The sequence below is a fragment of the Sorex araneus genome, chromosome 1 (genome assembly GCF_027595985.1).
Source record: "Sorex araneus isolate mSorAra2 chromosome 1, mSorAra2.pri, whole genome shotgun sequence".
In the NCBI taxonomy this organism is placed as follows: domain Eukaryota; kingdom Metazoa; phylum Chordata; class Mammalia; order Eulipotyphla; family Soricidae; genus Sorex; species Sorex araneus.
In genome coordinates, this window is record NC_073302.1 from 22,304,927 (window position 1) to 22,324,283 (window position 19,357).

General features: G+C 54.2%; 1 protein-coding gene across 2 annotated transcripts in view; it reads right to left on the reverse strand.

The window, feature by feature from the left end:
* SNX30 (sorting nexin family member 30) overlaps positions 1-19,357 on the reverse strand; it is a 115,332-nt gene continuing 95,975 nt past the window's right edge. The window contains exons 6-9 of one of the 2 annotated variants that reach the window (XM_055124175.1): positions 17,775-17,974; positions 15,769-15,855; positions 10,264-10,416; positions 1-6,415 (exon numbers count right to left, since the gene is read on the reverse strand). In XM_055124175.1, the coding sequence (XP_054980150.1) occupies positions 6,356-6,415; positions 10,264-10,416; positions 15,769-15,855; positions 17,775-17,974 (500 nt within the window). In that variant the 3' untranslated portion in view covers positions 1-6,355. Of the gene's footprint in view, positions 6,416-10,263; positions 10,417-14,082; positions 14,965-15,768; positions 15,856-17,774; positions 17,975-19,357 lie in introns of those variants that run through there. The other variant, XM_055124176.1, reaches the window with a different exon arrangement.

Sequence of the window (19,357 nt, forward strand, 5' to 3'; positions counted from 1 at the left end):
TAAAGAAAGCATCTTTTATATCTTTATTGGTCCATTACTTTAAGTTAATTGAGGTAAAGAAATATTTTTAAATTTACGAGCGGATAGTTTATCAAGCAATACAAATTCTTTTGTTTACCTCAAAATGTAATACTAATCCCATAGTAAACAACAGAATTTTTATACACATATGAAAAAGTTGACGAAAAACTTGCGTCATCATCTAAAATGCAACAAAAAAACTTAAAAAAAAATTCTGGATTCCATGACAAGAAGAAGAAAGGGTGACATTCTTTGTAAAAGTTTGGTAACTTTGCAAAACAGAAACTTGAACCTGTGAATAAACCACTTTCCCACGCACACACTTCCTGGAGAACTCACTTTTTTTCACAGCTTTTGATTTGGCTTAATGGCAGCATGGAGAAGAGCACATAGAGGACTGTATCCACAACTCAGGGTTTTATTTTTCTTTTCACTGTAAAGAACAATTTCTAAAATGGAGAAACACTAGTTCATAATTTGGACCGGACCTAAGCAAAGGGTGGTGGCTGTTTTGAATCTCTTTTTCCAATCATTAAATTACCAGTTAGAAAGTGTGCTGGCGTTTGCTTGGATGGGAGCTGACCAGAAGGACCTTGTCTCCCTGTGCATCCTCACTTCTGGGCATAGGACAGCCCAGAGCAGGGGATGTACCGGATGGACCACAACAGGACCAAAGCTGCGGGGGCTACTGGGTCAGCCGTCAAGAGGGGCCGAGGAAGGTCCCGTTGCAACTGACTTGCTTTCTCCTGCTGATGGGCATGTTTTATTTATCTGCTTTCTTTTTCCCAGGTCCCCACCGGCATGAGAGTGATGCCCCATTTCCCTCTCTAATCAACTGTGGGGTTGGTCTGAGCCTGTGAATAACCCACTAAACAAACAGGGGTGTAGACAGGTGTTTCCTGCTCTGACCCAGACCAGCTGGTGAGGGGGGCACGGAGCACTCCGGCACCCACAGGAAACACACTCAAGGAGTAGCTTCCTTCGTGTGCACCATCATAATTCGATTACTGGCATTTTTTTTTCAACCTGAGGCTCCCATCATCGTGGTTACAAAGCTCTGGTGTGCAGAACTGGGGCAAATGTTTCATCTTGTTCTTTGATTCTGCGTGATTTGTCAAGGCTGACTCTCTTTCCTACAGCCCAAGCTGTGCACACAAAGGCACAAAAGAAATCTTCGTACTTGAAAATGGACAGGAAAAAAAAAAAGTTGTGTGGCCCCCTATGCTTCCTCCCACTCTCGGAAATATTTGGCAATAGCGATACTGAGCTTTTCCTACCATGGGGTAGCCCTGACCAGGAAATTCACTGTCTGCCTGGTTTGTTTAAGAAGAATGAAGACGGGTTCTAGTCAGGTCTCTAAGTCGGCTAAGCAGCAGATGGAAAGGTCTAAAAACTCTTTCTATCCAGAATCTAAACAATCCTAGATGAAGAATAAGGCATTGATCACTAGGTGTTGACAAACTCTCCAAAAGTAGAGTTAGGTTTTTAACAGTCGGTGGCGTTTGCGAAAGTCTGGATTTATTGATTTCCAAGTGCTAACGACATAGGAGACAAATACTGGTTTGTTAGGAGCTATTTCCCTACCCCCAAAGCACTTATTTACAGCCTATCTATAGTAGTAAAAACCATCTGTATCGTGTATGCTGCTGCCATGCAGAAGGCAGTCATACCCACAATGCATTTCAAATACCAATGATTTAAGAACAAGCAGTGAACCCCCTGGAACTAAGGCTCTCTACAGACTGCACTGCACTGGCTCCGATGTCCCACAGCCAGGAACACAGATGTCCCTCACAAGCACAAAACTTATCACCTCTGGGGTGGGGCGGATGGGAAAATGGGTGTCTGGTGGATGCGCTGAATTAAAAAGATTCAGAGACCTTCTCCACAACCAGTTCAATCTCAAGTCTGGCTCACGCCACCTGCCCTCTGACCCGCAAGAGGGGAGATCCAAGCTGTCTCCAGGCTCAGGACTCCTGAAAGCAGAAGGCTGACTCAAATTCCCAGCATAGTTCTGCCAAGGAGGCGGCCCAAGGCAGTACTGCCCCAGCTCTTCCCATGCGTGTCAAGGAAAGGTGGGAGTCCAGGATGGGGGTGGCCTGCCCTGACCACCTTCTGAGCCTCAGCAGCCCTGTGTGGGGCACAGCTCACAGCCAGCATCACGCCCGGGATCTTCCCGTGGCAGCTCAGGTGAGCACAGGACTTTCTCGCGCTCCACCACACCGTGCCAGACAGAACCTGTGCGGAGACGGCCTCAGGCTCCACGCAGACCCTGGGTGTCCCTCCACCCTCCAGCTTCCCCCCTGCAGAATGCCCGCTCTGAAGCAGGACTCCCTGTCGTTCCATCAAGAGCAAGGCAGCCCCCCTCTGGAAACAGATCTGCCAGGGAGCCCCTAGGGACCGCCCAGAAAGGCCGACCCCGGGAATGTAGTCCACCGCAATGCATGCTGCGCTCGGCTGAAGTTTAACACGGAGACGAAACTTGGCTGCCATTCACTGTGATGCCTGGAGCCTGTGCAGACTTTCAGGGATTTCAAGAACGGGGTGGGGGGGGGGGGTCCCCGCATCCTTGAGAGCAGCACTATGGAAATACCCTAACGACACTTCTCCCGGTTCCCCAAGGGAATCATCAAGGATAAAGCCTGGCTGTGTCCTCTGTTCCCTCCTTCAGCAAACAGTGCCCTGGGCAGAGGTGTCTGGAATCTTCTCAGAGGCCATCCCCCTTCCCACCTCACGTCTACACCCGCCACAAATCCCACACGCACTCTTCACCATCACGGACACGCCCCCTCGAGTAGAAGCCGGTCCCTCTTCTACTTCTTTCTTTCTTCTGCCTTAGCTAGCGTTTTGGAGAGTGTGTGTGTGGGCACCGCCCAAGAGAGCTCAGGGGCCAACCCGCCTGGTGGCTCATGTGAGGGCCCGAGGATGCAGCCAGGCAGGGCTCTGCTGGGGGGCCAGGGAGCACCAGGGCCGCCTTGGCAGGGCTGGGTGGGAGCGGAGGGGGGGGCGGGGCTCAGACTGGAATTTCAAGTTTGACAAATGAAACCTTGCACTTCCGCTCAGGCCTAGGGGGCCTTGTGGGGAGGGGGGATGTGGAGGGGTCACTAAGCTGCTGCAAGGACTTTCCACTCCACAGCCTGGTGCTTGGGTCTCAAAGCCCGTCCACATCTGTTGACCAGAGGTGTGGTCAACAGAAAATGGCCTAGAGGGGCTGAAGCGATAGCACAGCAGGTAGGGTGTTTGCCTTGCACGCGGCCGGCCTGGGTCCGATTCCCAGCATCCCATATGGTCCCCTGAGCACCTCCAGGGGTAATTCCTGAGTGCAGAGCCAGGAGTAACCCCTGTGCATCACCGGGTGTGACCCAAAAAGAAAAAAGAAAGAAAAGAAAAGAAAAAGAAAGAAAGAAAACGGTCAAGGAACGAGACCCGGAGAGGAGCTGGTGACCCCAGCCCCGCAGGCGCCGAGGAGGAGGGGGTGAGTAGCCTCGGAGAGGCGCTCTTTGGCACAGATGTTTCTGAGTGGTACTGCCCCTGGAGAAGGAACCACGTGGGCGTGGCCCGAGGAGAAGAGGAGAATGAAGGCTTTGGACCCTCGTGGGGTGGGGTCACGGGGATTGCGGGTGGGGTGGGAGGACCCGAGACCCTCCTTCACTGCCGCCTGCTCCCCTCCTGCTGGGTCCGCACCATCTCCCCCACCGGGCCGGGGCCCTTCGCCCGCCACCTCCTTTCTCCAGGGGGACATGTGCCAGCTGCTGGTTCGACAGCTGTGCCGGCATGCGGCAAGATGCTTCTGCCCTGTCCCTGCCCTCCCGGGCGACCTGACAGCGCAGGAACTGCACGCGGGCACCAGGGAGGGAACGAAAAATCAAGCCCAAGATGCCAAACCCTATCGGAGCCAGCCTCCCGCCTCCAGCACCGAGCGCGCATGCGTGTGCCCCACTCCCTGCCCGCGAGGCCCAGTGACTCTCATGGTTTTGTTCCGGAAGGGCTGCCTTCTTCCCCCGTGACCCCTGACACCAGAGTGTCCCTGGGCCTGGCGACAGCAGCAGCAGGCCAGAGACTGGCCTTCCCGGGACGCCTCTCCTTGTACTCCCCGAGCACTCTCTTTCTGGGCCACAACCCAAACGAGGCCACATCTTCCCGGGTTCCCCAGCCTGAGCATCTGCTTCTGGGTCACCAGCTGCCTCCTACCAAATACTACGAGAGAGGACCGTGCCCCCCCCCCCAGGAGGCGTACAGCCCTCCGCCTCCTGAGTCCACCTGCAAACTCTCAGGGAGCCGCCCCGTCCCCCGTCCCCGCACCCACGCAATGGTAAAGGTAGAATGAAGCACGAATCACCACTCGGGGCAGCTAGCCTGTTCTTACCCTTTTGCTTCAGTCCGGTACTGCGAATGGTACCAAACTCATGATCCGCTATCACCGTGGCACGTTAGAATGGGGCCTAAAACCACACCAAGAAGTACCAGTTTGGGTACTGATACCGGCTGTGAAACGGCAATGCTTTCCAATAGGGTGGGGGGGCAGAACCAGACCTTTGTGGGCCAGGGCTGCTGTGGGGGGCGCCCCCCGACTCCCGGCTGTGGTCTCCACAAGCTCACATCTCTGGAGCTGCACGGGGAATGAAGGCCGTCTGTCCCTGGCAGCTGGTATTTGCAGGTGAAGATGCTCACAGGTGGTCCGTTAAAAACAACAAAAACAAGAAAACCCGCTGCTGAGGCTGCTGAGTTGAGATCCAGGTTCTTTGAAAGGAATGCGCCCCAAGAGGAGGGACCGCAAACAAAACAGGCATTGCTTCCTGCCAGGAGTAAAAGGGTGAGTTGGGAATTAGGTCCTTTTTTTGTGGCTGTTGTGTTGATTTGTGAAAACAATTGTGATAGGTAGGGCCAGGGGGTGGGGGTGGGGGGTGGGGAAATAGCTCAATGGGCTGAGCACAGGCTTTGCATGCAGGAGACCTGGGTTTGGTCCCCCGTCCTGTATGGTCCCCTGAGCACCACTAGAAGTGACCCCCCCCAAGCACAGAGCTGGAAATAGCCCCTGAGCACTGCTGGGCATGGCCCAGGAAAAAAAAATAATAATAAAAAGAAAGAAAAATAAAAAAAAAAATGAAAGAAAGAAGAGGAGTCCCCCTGCTGATAAGAGTTTGAAATGTTGATTCTAGTGGCAGCCAGGTACCCCCAGGAGCTTGGCTGCAGCTAGACGTGCAGCTCAAGAAAAAGCAAAGAGTTCACTGCAGCATGCGCTGTCGGCAAGGCCCGTCCAGGCTCTGACTTTGCTTCCTGGCCAGGATCATGGAGAGTTAAAGCACTTCATGTAGAACATTCACAAGGAGCTGACACATCGCGACAACACGGCGCTCTCTCGCCAAGAGGGCGCCCGAGCCTCCTAGGGACACTGGAGGAAACATCGAACTAGGAATTTTTGGTGCGGTCAAGGCAAGTTGCACGAAGCAGACACGAAAGGTGGGGCGTGACCTGTGCCCACAGACCACGGGCTTCATCTCCGCCCCGATGACACTGAACAAGCTAATGAAAAAAACACTGAAGAACTTCACAGAGAAAAAAAAAATGCACCTTTTTTTTTTTCCTTTTACACGAACACAGTTCCATCATCCTACTGCATTCTCTAGTCAAGACACAAGTTTGGGGAACGCTGTCGAGCCTTCAGTCTCCTGAGGGCATCACCAGGACGAGCTGGCTCACTGGGGCCTGGACGCAGAGACAGGGGTCGAGGCTGACCCCGCAGGAACCATGAAACCGAACACAGGGGAGGGCCATGCAGCGTGGGCAGGCACAGGCCTCGGTCTGTGAAGGATTTCCCGTGACGGGGACCCGGCACCGCCTTCCGGCCCGAGCCTTGTCCGTGCCTGTGGAGACCCCCGGCAGAGCCACGCGCCCCTCCGTTCCTGCCTTGCTGGGTTCTCTTCCCTGATGCGCATCTTTGTGGACTCCAGGGCGGAGGGGCTGGCACGTCAGCGCAGGTGGTCCCGACTCTGGAGTTCGAGTCTGGGTAGGTGTTCGCAGGGCAGACGCCGCCTCAGCACGGATGTCTGCCGTCTTTTGGAGAGATGATCAGACTTTGCCTGGCAGACTCCACCGAGGCATGAAACTCTTGCTGGGAAGAGGTGACAGGTGAAGGAGAGGGGGAGGGACACACACACACACACACACACACACACACACACACACACACGCACACGCACGCGCGCGCGCGCGCACACACACACACACACACACGGAGAGATGTTTCTGTAGTTGTCTTCCCAGCATCACCTCTCTGGCACGGCAGGAATATTCTGGAACCGCAGGTGGAAGAGTGTCTGTCCCGAGTGGGAGGTCACTTGGCTTCTTGCTTCTCCTGCAGCAGTGGAATGATGGACTCCCAGGCCATGAGGCACTGAAACGACACAACACACACACACACACACACACACACACACACACACACACACGCACACGCACGCACACACATACACACATCGTCAGTCTCGGATTTCCGAATTTGAGGGTCAGCACCTGAATTTCGCACTGATGGACCCTTTGATGGTTTCGGGCTTCCCAGTCGGGCGAGGGGGAGCAGCAGGCTTTTGCCTGACTGGGTCACGCCCGCTTCCACAGCAACTCCACGGGGCTGAGTCCACCAAGCTCCCAGGCCCTGAGTGGAAAGGGCCTCTCAGGAAGAGACTGTCCCCTTCAAAGGGAGAGACCTGGCTGTGGGTCATAGTGGACACCCTGGGTGCCCGGCCGGGGTGGAGATGCAGGGGCTGGGCAAGCCCCCCCCCCCGCCCCCTCCCCCGATGCAGGTACCAGCCGCCTGACAAGAGAATGGCCGGGGCGATGAAACAAGCTCAGGTTGGTTTGCTCTGGCCACTTCCGGATCCCCCGACAGGAAAGCGTGCAAAGGGAACCCCACACTGACGCAGAACTTGTATATCCCAATGCCGCTATATATTTTACATTCATGACAAATTTTAGGAAACAGAATGGTCCCCACCCCCCCCACACACACACACATGTACACATGCCCATTTCCTGGCTGGGGGGAAATGGGACCCAGAGCAGCTAATAAACATGCCCAGAAAGAAAGAGGTTGCATTCCAGAACTGGTCCTGGCCTTGGGATCTGGGCCTCGGGAAGGCTGCGATGCATCCGGTTAGAGGAGAGATGGATGAGTCGGCCCACATATGGTGGAGTAGAGAGAGGGGAGGGCGGGCGAGGGAGGGAGGGAGGGAGGGAGGGCCGTTGGCTCCAGATGCTCGGGGAGGCCCGGCTGCTCTGTGCCTGCATAGACCCTCACTGGAGCAAGCTCGCACCCACTTGGCAGATGAAGAAACTGAGGCACAGAGAGGCACTTCGCCTGAGGGCCGGGTGGATAGAGGAGGAGCAAGGCCGGGCCGTCACAGGGGCCCAGCTTTCCTGCCACATTTTTGCAGACAGGGCTGTCCCGAGGACAAGTGGCCCCAGAGGCCCACACTGACAGTTTCAGAAGGGGGAGACTTCAGACGCTGGGGACCTGGCATGAATCCAGGGTCACCCTTGTTCAGGTTCACCAGCTGTGGGGCTGTGGAGTTGTTGCAAACACTTGCAGGGCTTCTACTTCTTCAGGTTTTGATGTGTGTGTGTGTGTGTGTGTGTGTGTGTGTGTGCTCTTCTACTTCTTCAGGTTTTGATTGGTGTGTGTGTGTGTGTGTGTGTGTGTGTGTGTGTGTGTGGTGGGGGCCATACTGGGTGCTGCTCAGAGCTTACTCCTGGCTCTGTGCTCAGGAATCCTGGCACGCTTGAGACATACAGGATGCCAGGAACTGAGTCCGGGTCAGCCGAGTGCAAGCCCTACCCACTGGACTATTATTGCTCTGTCCTGTTCAGCTTTAAATTGAGAACCACGAGACCAGAGAGACAGTACAGTGGGCAGGGCGCTGGCCTTGCATGTGACTCATCCCAGTTAAATTCTCAGCAACACACAGGATCCTGTGAGCACCATCAAGAATGATTCCTGAAGGGGAAATATCCTTCTTCCTCGGTTTTTCTTCCCTTTGTGGGAAGAAGCGGTGTGGAGTCCGCCATATTATGGGACTTTTAAGCAAGTATGAACTTGGTGGTGCAGGAAGGAGGAGAAAAAAAATGTGTTTTGAACTTGAAACAGTGGGACCCTTGGGCAGTCTCGGGCCGGGGCTGATACCGGCTCGTGCTCCGCCGAGATTCGACCTGGGTGGCCATGCTTTTGCATGGCCGCTTTGCTGCTGAACGACCAAGATCCAGAGGCCAGCTACACTACTTCTGGTCCCAGCAAGTGCTTGCAGCCATGTCTCTAGACTGTGAACTAAGCCTCAGCCCCATGCTGCCCCAGGAAGGGAAATGATGCAATTTCCAACTTAAATCTCCCTGGACTTAATTACTAAAATACTGGCCGCGCGACTTCATATCTCTTCATTTTCATCAATGGAAAACTAATTATCAAATGCGTCCTTGTAAGTAGGACCGTATTTTTGGGGGGTAAACTCCAACAACAATAGTGAGTTTTGTGTTGAAATATGGAATGTAATCAAGTAAAGAGAAAATGAAGTGAAATTTATCAGTTATGCAGGCGGGGGTGGGGGGTGGGGGGTGGGAGGTGGGAGGTGTACTGGGATTTTTTGGTGGTGGAATATGGGCACTGGTGAAAGGACGGGTGTTTGAGCATTGTATAACTGAGACATAAGCCTGAGAACTTTGTAACTTTCCACATGGTGATTCAATAAAATAAATTAAAAAGAAAAAGATTAAAAAAAAAAAGAATGATTCCTGAGCACTGAGCCAGGAGTGTGCCCTGAGCATTAGAGAGTGTGGCCCAAACTGCAGATCCTAATTCTACTTGTCTGGTGGTGGGGAAGGTTTGCTGATATGCCCCACACCAAGCGGCCTGGACCCAGCCCACTCAGTTCCACTGCATGGCCCCTCACAGTACTGAGGAAAGGCAGAAGCCCGCCCCTCTCTTTCCTACAAGGAAATGATCCTTCCGAAGACCTGGCAATAAGGCCTGTACACTCCTGCTTCCCGACTCCTCCAAGTTAGGATACACACACACAAGCCCTCCCCCCCACCCCCAACGTGGTAAGAACCAGCAGAGCCTCTAACTGCGCAGACTCTTTAATGAGTCAGGGAAGAGGGTGTGTGGGGAGGACTGGGCTGGGCGGGCGGGCGTAGCTGGGCTAGTGCTTCTGGGTGTCAGGCCACTTGATGAACTGGGATCACGGCATTCCTCGTCACCGAGCTACACTGGCACTGCGAGGAATGTTAGTAAGACATGACCTAAAGTTGAACACTCTAGCAGCCAACCTTGAGGAGGTGTGTGTGCTTGTGTCTGAGAAAGAGGGAGTGAAAGAGAGAGAAAGAGAGAGAGAGAGAGAAAGAGAGAGAGAGAGAGGGAGGGGGTGGAGAGAGAGCCCTCACCTAAAGGACACAGATCAAAGGGGTTCATGAAAGAAGCTGTTTTCAATCATTTCCCTTTGTAGTCACTGTCACTGTCACTATCACCCCGTTCTTCATCGATTTTTGCTCGAGCGGGCACCAGTAACGTCTCCCTTGTGAGACTTGTTGTTACTGTTTTTGATATATCGAATACGCCATGGGTAGCCTGCCAGGCTCTGCCGTGTGGGCAGGACACTCTCAGTAGCTTGCAGGGTTCTCCAAAAGGGACGGAGGAATCAAAGCCGGGTCGGCCGCGTGCAAGGCAAACGCCCTCCCCGCTGTGGTATGGCTCCAGCCCCACCACAAAACACGAATAAATGAAAACATCACTTTCAGACAAAAACAAAACGGGGCCTGGGGAAGCAGCTGTGTGATGGAGCAGACATTACACGGGTCCGAGGCTCTGGACCAGATCTCGGGCATCAAACAAAACCAAACCCCAAATTTTGATACGGGCGTCACCAGGTGACCAAAGGAACCTGCACCACGCTCAGAGTGAAGCAAGGTCCCCTGGGCGTCAACTCTCGGGGTGGCTTCACGGAACCCCTCAGTAGTAGTAGTCCCAGACACTGGCCTGGCTGAGGCAGGGAAGCTGCCAGAGCCCCAGGGCAGGGTGGGGTAGGGCCCCCCCCACCCCGGGGACAGGAGACTCCCCTGGAGGTGGGGTGGGGGGCAGGACCTCCACTTCCACACCCAACCCAGCCTCCAGTGCTTCAGGGACAGGGCACACGGGCACTGCCAGGAAAGACACCAGGGCAGCCGCGAGGACCCCGGCGGGCCGGCCGGCGGGCTCGGTACCTTCTCATAATACTGGATGTTCTTGTCCGCCATCCCCATGAGCAGCTGCCGGAAGTCCTGGCGCTTGTTGTTCTGCCAGCGCTCCATGTCGGCCTTCAGGTCGGCGTTGAAACACTCCATCCGGTCCTGGCATTTCTCAACGTCCGAGGGCACCTGGAAGGCAGGGGCGGGAAACGGGGGCTTGGCACCCTGGACCGAGCCCACGGCTGCCCAGGGCCCACACCCCGAGCCACGGACACACTCTCGCCTCTCGGCCAGTTGCGGGAAGGGTCTGGGGCGGGGCGGGGGGGGCATTAAGGAACTCAGGAAGAGGCAGGCGCTGACCCAAATCTTCAAACCCAGCACAGCACTGCTGCGGAGACCCACGTGGGACACAGTCCCCCGCCCCTGCAACCCCCCACACCATGTACAAACAGAAAAGGGAAATCGCAGATCAGTTCCTTGTGTATATGAGATCCAGCTCAGCCACATGTGAAACCTGCGGTGGATTTTGCAGAGAGCTATATTGGGCAACGCGCTCTTCTCTGCCATCAAATCAAACTAGGGGGAAAATGTTTCCCATGTCAAGTGAGCTACTCCACTCCCTGGGATATTTGATAAGGTGTAGCCTTGGTGACCAGAGTACTAGTACTGTGATATTAAAGCTGTTGGCTGAGGGGCTGGAGAGATAGTACAGCAGATAGAGCGTTTGCCTTGCACACGGCTAACCCGGGTTTGATCCCCTGCATCCCATATGGTCCCCCAAGCACCTCCAGGAGCAATTCCTGAGTGCAGAGCCAGGAGTAACCTCTGAGCATCGCTGGGTGTCAGCCCCCACAAAAAAAAAAAAAAAGAAAGAAAGAAACCTGTTGGCTGACTTCCTCCCAAGATCCCCACATTACACATTGCTGAAACCTGGTCCGTGCCCCCCGGCCCTCTTGGTCATCTTGGCAGATAACCAAGGTTCCAGCTGGACCACTGGGGCAAAGGCAGGAAAATCAGGACTGCAGGAGACAAGGACGAAAGCCGAGGCAGGATCCCGGGTTCCCCTCACAGAGGTGGCGAAGACTTTCTTGGAGGGGAAACCGTTTCCCTGGGCTTTCACAACTCTGACCCTGGTGAGTGTCTTCCGTCCCAGACAGTTACGGGGAGCCCTGTGGTTACCGGGGTTCCCCAAACTCTAAGTTCGTTTTTCTCCCCCCTACGGTGCTCCCCAACGGCTCGGAGGTCAGGGGGTGCGTGTGCCCAAAGCTGAGTGAAAGCTCATCTGCGAATGCCTCTCTCCAGTCAGGCCCCGTCTGCCTCGTCTGAGCTCCACGTGTCTGAGGCAGCCAGATCTCGGGGGTGGTCCCCTCTCTGCATGCACAGACCAGTCCCCTTGGTCCTCTCCCCGCCCCCTGCCCTGCGAGCTACTGGGTGCCTGCGCCTGGGCCCTTCTGTCACCAAGGCAGAGAGGGAAAGCAATCAGGAGAGAGCGAGGCCCTTGTTAACCATCTCAGAGCTCAGAGGCGTCTCCTCCCCCGGGAAGACTCCCAGGCTTGAGAGCACGGGCTGACCCACCGCATTTCACGTTCACAGCCAGAGTTCTGGACTTGGTACCGTCCAAGCTCCCACTTGGAAGAGTATTTCTCGGTCCCCTCCCCACAGGGCCCCAGGGACAGAGCCGAGCACGACTCTCCGGTCACCTGCGGCTCTGGCGCGGGAGACAGCGGGAGGGCCGGGAGCGTTCCAGGCGCTGGCCTGCACGGGGCCTTGGAGAGCGGGCTGAGGAGGGGGGGTCCCGAGAGGAAGACCACCAGGCTGAGTCTTGAACACATTCACGCTGGCTCTGCCATTTGGGCTACTTCAGTCCCGCCAGATGTGTGCCACTGGTGGTACACGCGGGCACCAGCGTGTTATAGATGGGGTGTGGCACGCGGGACAGAGGGGGCGAGGGCACATCAGAGGGACAGTCCAGGACCAGGGAGACTGTGTGAAGGGTTCGTGCGGGTGTGCGTGCGTGGCCTGCAGGAGGCCTGTGTTCGTTCCCTGACACCACACAGTCCTCTGAGCCCCACTGGGAGTGACCTCCCCGGTACCAAGGCCCTGAGCCCCGCCGGCACGGCCCCGAGCAGAACAAAAACCAGAGAGACAGTCCCTGCGAGTGGCTGTGGGGCAGTGGTAGGCACTCTCGGCCATGGTACAGTCTGAGAGAGAGAGAGAGAGAGACAGAGACAGAGAGAGACAGAGAGACAGAGAGACAGAGAGAGGGAGGGAGGGATGAAAGGAAAGAGGGAGAGAGAGAGGAGAAAGACAGACAGAAACAGAAACATAGACAGAGACAGAGAGAGAGGGAGGGAGGGAGGGAGGGAGGGAGGGAGGGAGGGAGGGAGGGAGGGAGGGAGGGAGGGAGGGAGGGAGGGACGAAAGGAAAGAGGGAGAGAGAGAGGAGAAAGACAGAAAAAGAAACATAGAGACAGACAGAGAGAGAGGGAGGGACGGAGAGAGAGAGAGAGGGAGGAGGGAGGGATGAAAGGAAAGAGGGAGAGAGAGAGGAGAAAGACAGACAGAAACAGAGAAATAGAGACAGAGACAGACAGAGAGAGAGGGAGGGAGAGACAGACAGACAGGAAAGAGAGAGACAAAAACAGACAGAGAGGGAGGGAAGGAAGAAGAGAGGGGGGAGAGAGAGGGAGAGAAAAAGAGGGAGAGAGAAAGAGAGGCAGGGAAGGAGGGAGAGAGAAGAGAAAGACAGACAGACAGAGAGAGATAGAGACAGAGACAGAGAGGGAGGGAGAGACAGATAGGACAGAGAGAGATGGAAAAGGAGAGAGGCTAGAGGGGGTGACAGGAAGAGAGAGAGAGAGAGAGAGAGAGAGAGAGAGAGAGAGAGAGAGAGAGCACTCAACTGGCAAGATGGGGTCAGGACAACAGTCGCCAAGGACCCAGACACTCTGAAGGGTCAGAGGTCCCAAGGTCCATCTAAGTGACGGCCCATCCTGGGAGACAGCTGGAGCCCCACCCCTGCTCCCGGCCGGTATGCGGCCACAGGCCTCTCTGCTTCAGCTTCTTTCCCTGCTCCCGACCATCCGCCTGACGCGCTTGTGTGGCCTCGGGTGAGATACCCGCACCGGGCAAACGCGAGCCCTGATGAGTTCTGTCACTCCCAAGGCCGCAGACGTATGGCTTTGCCCGGGGTCATCGGCAAGGCGCTTCATGACAAGGACATTTCACCGGGGGCCCGGAGGATGGCTCACCGGGACGACGGAGACCCCGTGGCCGCCCAAGCACTGGAGGGAGTAGCGCCAGGGGTAGCACCAGGCGTGGGCCCCTCAAGCCAAAGAATATTTTACTGGCCTTTACTCCGTGTCTTATGAAAGGGTGTTTCCCTCCCCTCTTCCGAACAATTATAATTTTATTAAATAGGTTCTGTCAAACCCCGTTCCACCCTCCCCCCATGCCACCCCACCCTGAGATTTCACCAGAGGCCAGAGATGAGTCAACATGGAACCCTACTGGCAGGAGAGCACTGCTGGCGGCTCCGAGCCCCAGAAGGGGGGGACACGGGTGAGATGGGACCCTCAGATCTGGCCGATAACTGTGTGGGAAGCAGAGCCCTGGGGTCGGGACTCGGGAGAGAGAAGAACTGGAAGTTTGCAGCTGGGGGAGCCAGTGAACAATATGGGGATGAAGGAGGGAGGGGTCCACAGAGCAGAGGAAGGTGGTGGCCCACAGCTGAGGGAAGGACAATTCCTCGCCTCCCCCCCCCCAGAGAGGCCTTGACACCCACCACTCCATGGCAACCCCACAGTCAAGGGGACATTTTTTTATTCAGTTTTTTTTTTTTGCTTTATTTATTTATGCTTTTTGGGTCACACCCAATTATGCACAGAGGTTACTCCTGGCTTATGCACTCAGGAATTACTCCTGGCAATGCTCAGGGGACCATATGGGATGCTGGGGATTGAATCCAGGTCGGCTACATGTAAGGCAAACACTCTACCCATTGTACTATAACTCTAGCCCCTTATTTTTGCTTTTTGGGTCACACCCAGTGATGCACAGGGGTTACTCCTGGCTCTGCACTCAGGAATTACTCCTGGCGGTGCTCAGGGGACCATATGGGATGCTGGGGATCGAACCCGGGTTGGCTGCATGCAAGGCAAAAGCCCTACCCGCTGTACTATCATCACTCTAACCCCTTATTTTTGCTTTTTGCATCACACCCAGTGATGCACAGGGGTTATTCCTGGCTCTGCACTCAGGAATTACTCCTGGTGGTGCTCAGGGGACCATATGGGATGCTGGGAATTGAACCTGGGTCGGCCGCATGCAAGGCAAACACCCTACCCACTGTGCTATCGCTCCAGCCCCATCAAGGGGACATTACACTGAGCCAGGGACTTGGACAGACATCTGTCTCGTCAAAGGAGACCTGCAGACAATTAAAAGCCCATGAAAGGGTGTTCCCAGCCAGGGAAGGTTCTGCTGCACAGCCCTGGCATGGCTCCTGTCGAGAGCCGAAAGGAAGAAAGTTTTGAGGAGACTGCTAGGGAGCGAACCCAGGTTGGCCGCATGCAAGGCAAACGCCCTCCCCGCCGTGCTCTTGCTCCAGCCCCAGCCTTAGCATTTTCTCACGAAGGAACAGCCATAGCTCATGGACAGGTCTGCGTTCCTCACTTGGACAGCACTGCTCTCCGCTGTTCTCCCTCTCCACCAGCCCGTGACAGAGTTAAGAGGTGCCTAGGCATGGCAGGGAGGTTTGAATTAATAATAAATAAAATCCTAGGAAAGTTGTGGTAGCACACACATCGGGCAAGTGTGCAGCTAGAAGGAAAGATGAGATCAGGCAGGACGAGATCAGATCTGCCATGTGGGTGGAACTGGAGGGTGTCCTGTGAAGGGCAATGTGGAGGGTGTCATGTGACGTCAGAGGGAGAGGACAAACCCCAGAGCATCTCACCACCTGCGGTTTCCAGAGACAAAACAAAGGACCAGACAAGACTCAATGATGACTCGGTTACCAAATACTGTGGGGAGGGAGTGGGCGAGGGGTAGGAGGAGAAGGGTTAGGATGGATGAGTGGGTGCTGGGTGGGGGTGGGGTCCTTGGCAGGAGGTACTAGTAATTATCAAAACCACGAGCATTGCAGCCATGGCGACCTAAAACTATAATCATAATTTTTCTTTGACAAATTCCAGGAAAGGCGCTGGAGTGATAGCACAGCAGGAAGGGCGTTTGCCTTGCACGTGGCCAACCCGGGTTCTATTCCCAGCATCCCATATAGTTCCCTGAGCACCGCCAAGGGTAATTCCTGAGCGCATGATCCAAAGAGTAAGCCCTGTGCATCGCTGGGTGTGACCCAAAAAGAAAAGAAAAAAATCCTAGGAAAGAGTCGGACCCTCACCCCCCAGAGCACAGGAGGGAACTCTGGGGCAGGGGCTGTGTAAGGGGGGCAGGGCAGCACCCCACTGGCAGGAGCCCCGTGTCAGGGAGGAGCCTTTCCAGAGCAGTGCAGGGCCCCCCAGCCCCCGCCTCCACCCTCACCTTGGGCCGGTCTTCCTTCCTCAGGGCTACGGCTTCCAGCTTGGCCTCGTACTCGGCTTGCACTTGGTCCCTCTTCTTCAGAACATTCTGTGAGAGGCAGAGAAGAGAGGCACGTCGTCGGGTGGAGATTCCCCCCTTCTCCACACCCCCCTGGCCCACCCATGAGTTCCCCAGACATTCGGGCTGTGGCATGAGCCTGGGCCATGAAGGCTGAAGAGAGCGGGGGCGGTGGGGGGTTCAGGGACTACAGGTCTCCTGGCAGGGTCACGGGAGTGTGGGAAGGTGCCACCATGCTTGGGGGCATCTTCCTGGCTTCCCCCGTGCACGGGACTCGGGCTCTGCTGAAATCTGGAGGTGTCAAGACGGGACCTCCCAGAAGGCTTATAAAGAGAGTTCCTGATTCTTTGATGTCGTCCCTCTACAAGTGCAGGCAAGACATGAGCACTGGGGCCGGAGTCCTATTGGTTTTTGAAAGGCATCTTTCAAAAGATGGGTATCTTTCAAAAGAAACTTTGGGTAGTGCCTACCCGAAACAAATCCAAAGCAGAGGCTTCCCCAGTGTTTGACTCATTAGCACCACCTTGTGGCGCTGAGGGAAAAGGCGGCAAGCGGAAGCAACAATGTGACAAATCCAACTTAGAAACGTTGGAAAGAGCAAAGCGGGGAGGGTGACTCAATAGGCTGGAACTTTGCATGTGGGAACCTCAGATTCCACCCCCAGTGCTGCATGGTTGTCTCATCACCACCCAGAGAGACTCCTGAGCACTGAGTCAGTAGTAACCCCTTAAGCATAGCCAGATATGGCAAAAAAAAAAAAACCACAAAAAAATACCTCAATAAAACGGAAACGAAAAGCTAACCCAGAATGATGCTCAGAATGTCTCAACTAAGAGTCCATTTCTCTTTAAACTCAAACATGTGCACCCATGTATCACACCTCTAATCACAATTATTCCAGTGACGCCTTTTACAAAAAAATATTTCTCTGGGCTTCATCCATCCTCAACTGTTTTATTTTAAATTTTGTGACTTTGTTTTGATACACTGCCCATTCCTTCTCAGGTTCCTTGATTTCTTGTTTCTCCTCGTAATTATCTCTTTAAAATAGGGCCTAAGGTGAAGCCAGAGAGGTAGCCCAGTGGGCAAGGTGCTTGCCTTGCATGCGGCTGACCTGGGTTCAATCCCTGACACCCCCAAGCCCTGCCTGGAGTAGACCATGAGTACTACCAAGTGTGACACAGAAACTGAAGGGAAAATAAAGTGCTGGGAAAATAATACCGTAAGGCTCTTGCCTTGCACACAGCTGACCCCAGTTCAGTCCCCAGAACCACACATGGTCCCCCAGCACTTCTTCGTGGAATAGATTTCCTTTCTAATTTTTAATTTCCAGAATAAGAGTTTTATTTCATTTAATTATTTAATTTTTTAAAGACACCATGGTTTACAACTCATATTTTATCTCCTAGGAGGGCTGATGGGCCAATATGCCTTTTGCCATCATCTCTTTGTACTTTGATGCTCTCGTTCCCTGAACCTTTCAGAAAACTGTCACTGTCACTGTCATCCCGTTGCTCATCATGTTCAAGCGGGCACCAGTAACGTCTCTCAATGTGAGACTTATTGTTACTGTTTTTGGCATATCTAATACGCCATGGGTAGCTTGCCAGGCTCTGCCTCTCGGGCTCGATACTCTCGGTAGCTTGCAGGCTCTCCGAGAGGGGCGGAGGAATCGAACTCGGGTCGGCCGCGTGAAAGGCGAACGCTCTATAGCTGTGCTATCGCTCCAGCCCCTTTCAGAGAACAGTTGAAAAAAAAATTTCCAACCACTTGAACTCATTTCCGACTCATGCTCCACTGCCAGTGTTCCACTGCCATGTCCGTCAGGACAGACCCACACGTCTGATCCTGCGCACCCAGGAGGTTGGAACCCTGCACCGGCTCAGGGTAGATGAGGGCGGATCCAGAGGGTTCTGATGGTCCTCGGCCAGAGGGGGCACCCTGCTCACCTTCATGGAGTCGGAGTAGAGGATGTACTCCCTGAGCACGGGCAGGAAGTCCTCCGTCATGTCGTCCGTCAGTTCTTCCAAGGCTGTGGAGCAGTTGCCGATGCACGCGGACACCCCCTCGAGGGGTCTGGCCAGCTCCCCCTCCAGGGCGCTCCACGTGGAGTACACGGGCCCGTACTCTCTCAGCTCCACGAGGTACTCTGGAGAGGGGAGAAACCCATGAGAACACGGCCAGGGAGCATCCGGGAGCACCACCACGAGGACAAACAGTAACGCCGGGGAAAAATCCTAAGGTCCTAAGCCTGGGAACATAAGAACAAGTAAATAAAGTAAATGATGCTCGGAGGGCTCACTCGGGATGGGAGACGTGTGCTGAAAGTAGACTATGGACCAAACATGATGGCCGCTTAGTACCTGTCTTGCAAACCGTAACACCCAGAAGGAGAGAGAGAGAGAGTAAGAGGGAATGTGCCTGCCACAGAGGCGGGGGTGGGAGGGGTGGTGGGAAGGGGTGGGGGTGGAGGGAAGGATACTGGGAGCGTTGGTGGTGGAGAACAGGCACGGGTGGAGGGATGGGTACTCGAACATTGTATGACCGAAACGTAATCATGCAAGTTTGTAAGTCTGTCACTGTATCTCACGGTGATTCATTAAAATAAAAAAATTCACAAAATTTAAAAAAAAAAAAGAACAAGTAAATACAATGCACAGGGCTAGCAACACTCAAGTGTGTTTCCTGGGCCGTCCCCTCTCCCCGCACACTCGCCTGTATTTGTTATGCCTGCAGGTGTGTTTTGTTTCGTTTGCACATTGTAAGCTTTGGGTTGTTGGTTTGTTCTGTTTCATTTATTAATTTTTTCCATTTTCATTTTCGTTTTGTTTGATTTGAGGAAATGACCATTCACCACACTGTGTACAGTGCCAGGGTAGTGTCACACTTCTTCAGATGGATGTTGCCAGCCCCGCCCAGAGCCCCCATCACCCCCTGCTACTCCACGGGCCCCACTGCCAGAACCCCAGGGTTAGTTCCGGTTTGGTTTCGTCTGAACATGCTCTCTCCTTAAGCATGCCTGGCTAGTAACATGATTTGTTTTTTCATTTCTAAAAAGCTAGCGTTAAAAATAAAATCAAGTACTTTTTAAGGGCTGGAGCGATAGTACAACGGGTAAGGTGTTTGTCTTGCACGAGGCCGACCCGGATTCAATCCCCAGCATCCCAGAGTCCCCTGAGTACCACCAGGAGTAATTCCTGAGTGTAGAGCAAGGAGTAACCCCTGTTCATTGATAAGTGATCCAAAAAGCAAATAATAATAATAATAATAATAAAATAATAATAATTTTTAAAAAATTTTTAAGGGAGAGAGAGAGAGAAAAAGAACTTTAAAAAAATAGAAATTGATATCGCAGCTAGACCATCAGGTGGGTGGGGATGCCACCCCAGGAGAATGCTTTCACCCCAGATAACGCCGAGACCACAGTGGCTTCTGGGGGATAGTGGTAGGAGCTACGAAATCCCCAGCCACTCTCAGAGACGACCATCCAGGGAAGCAGAAGTGTTATTTTTGCTTGGTCGGTTGCTTTTAG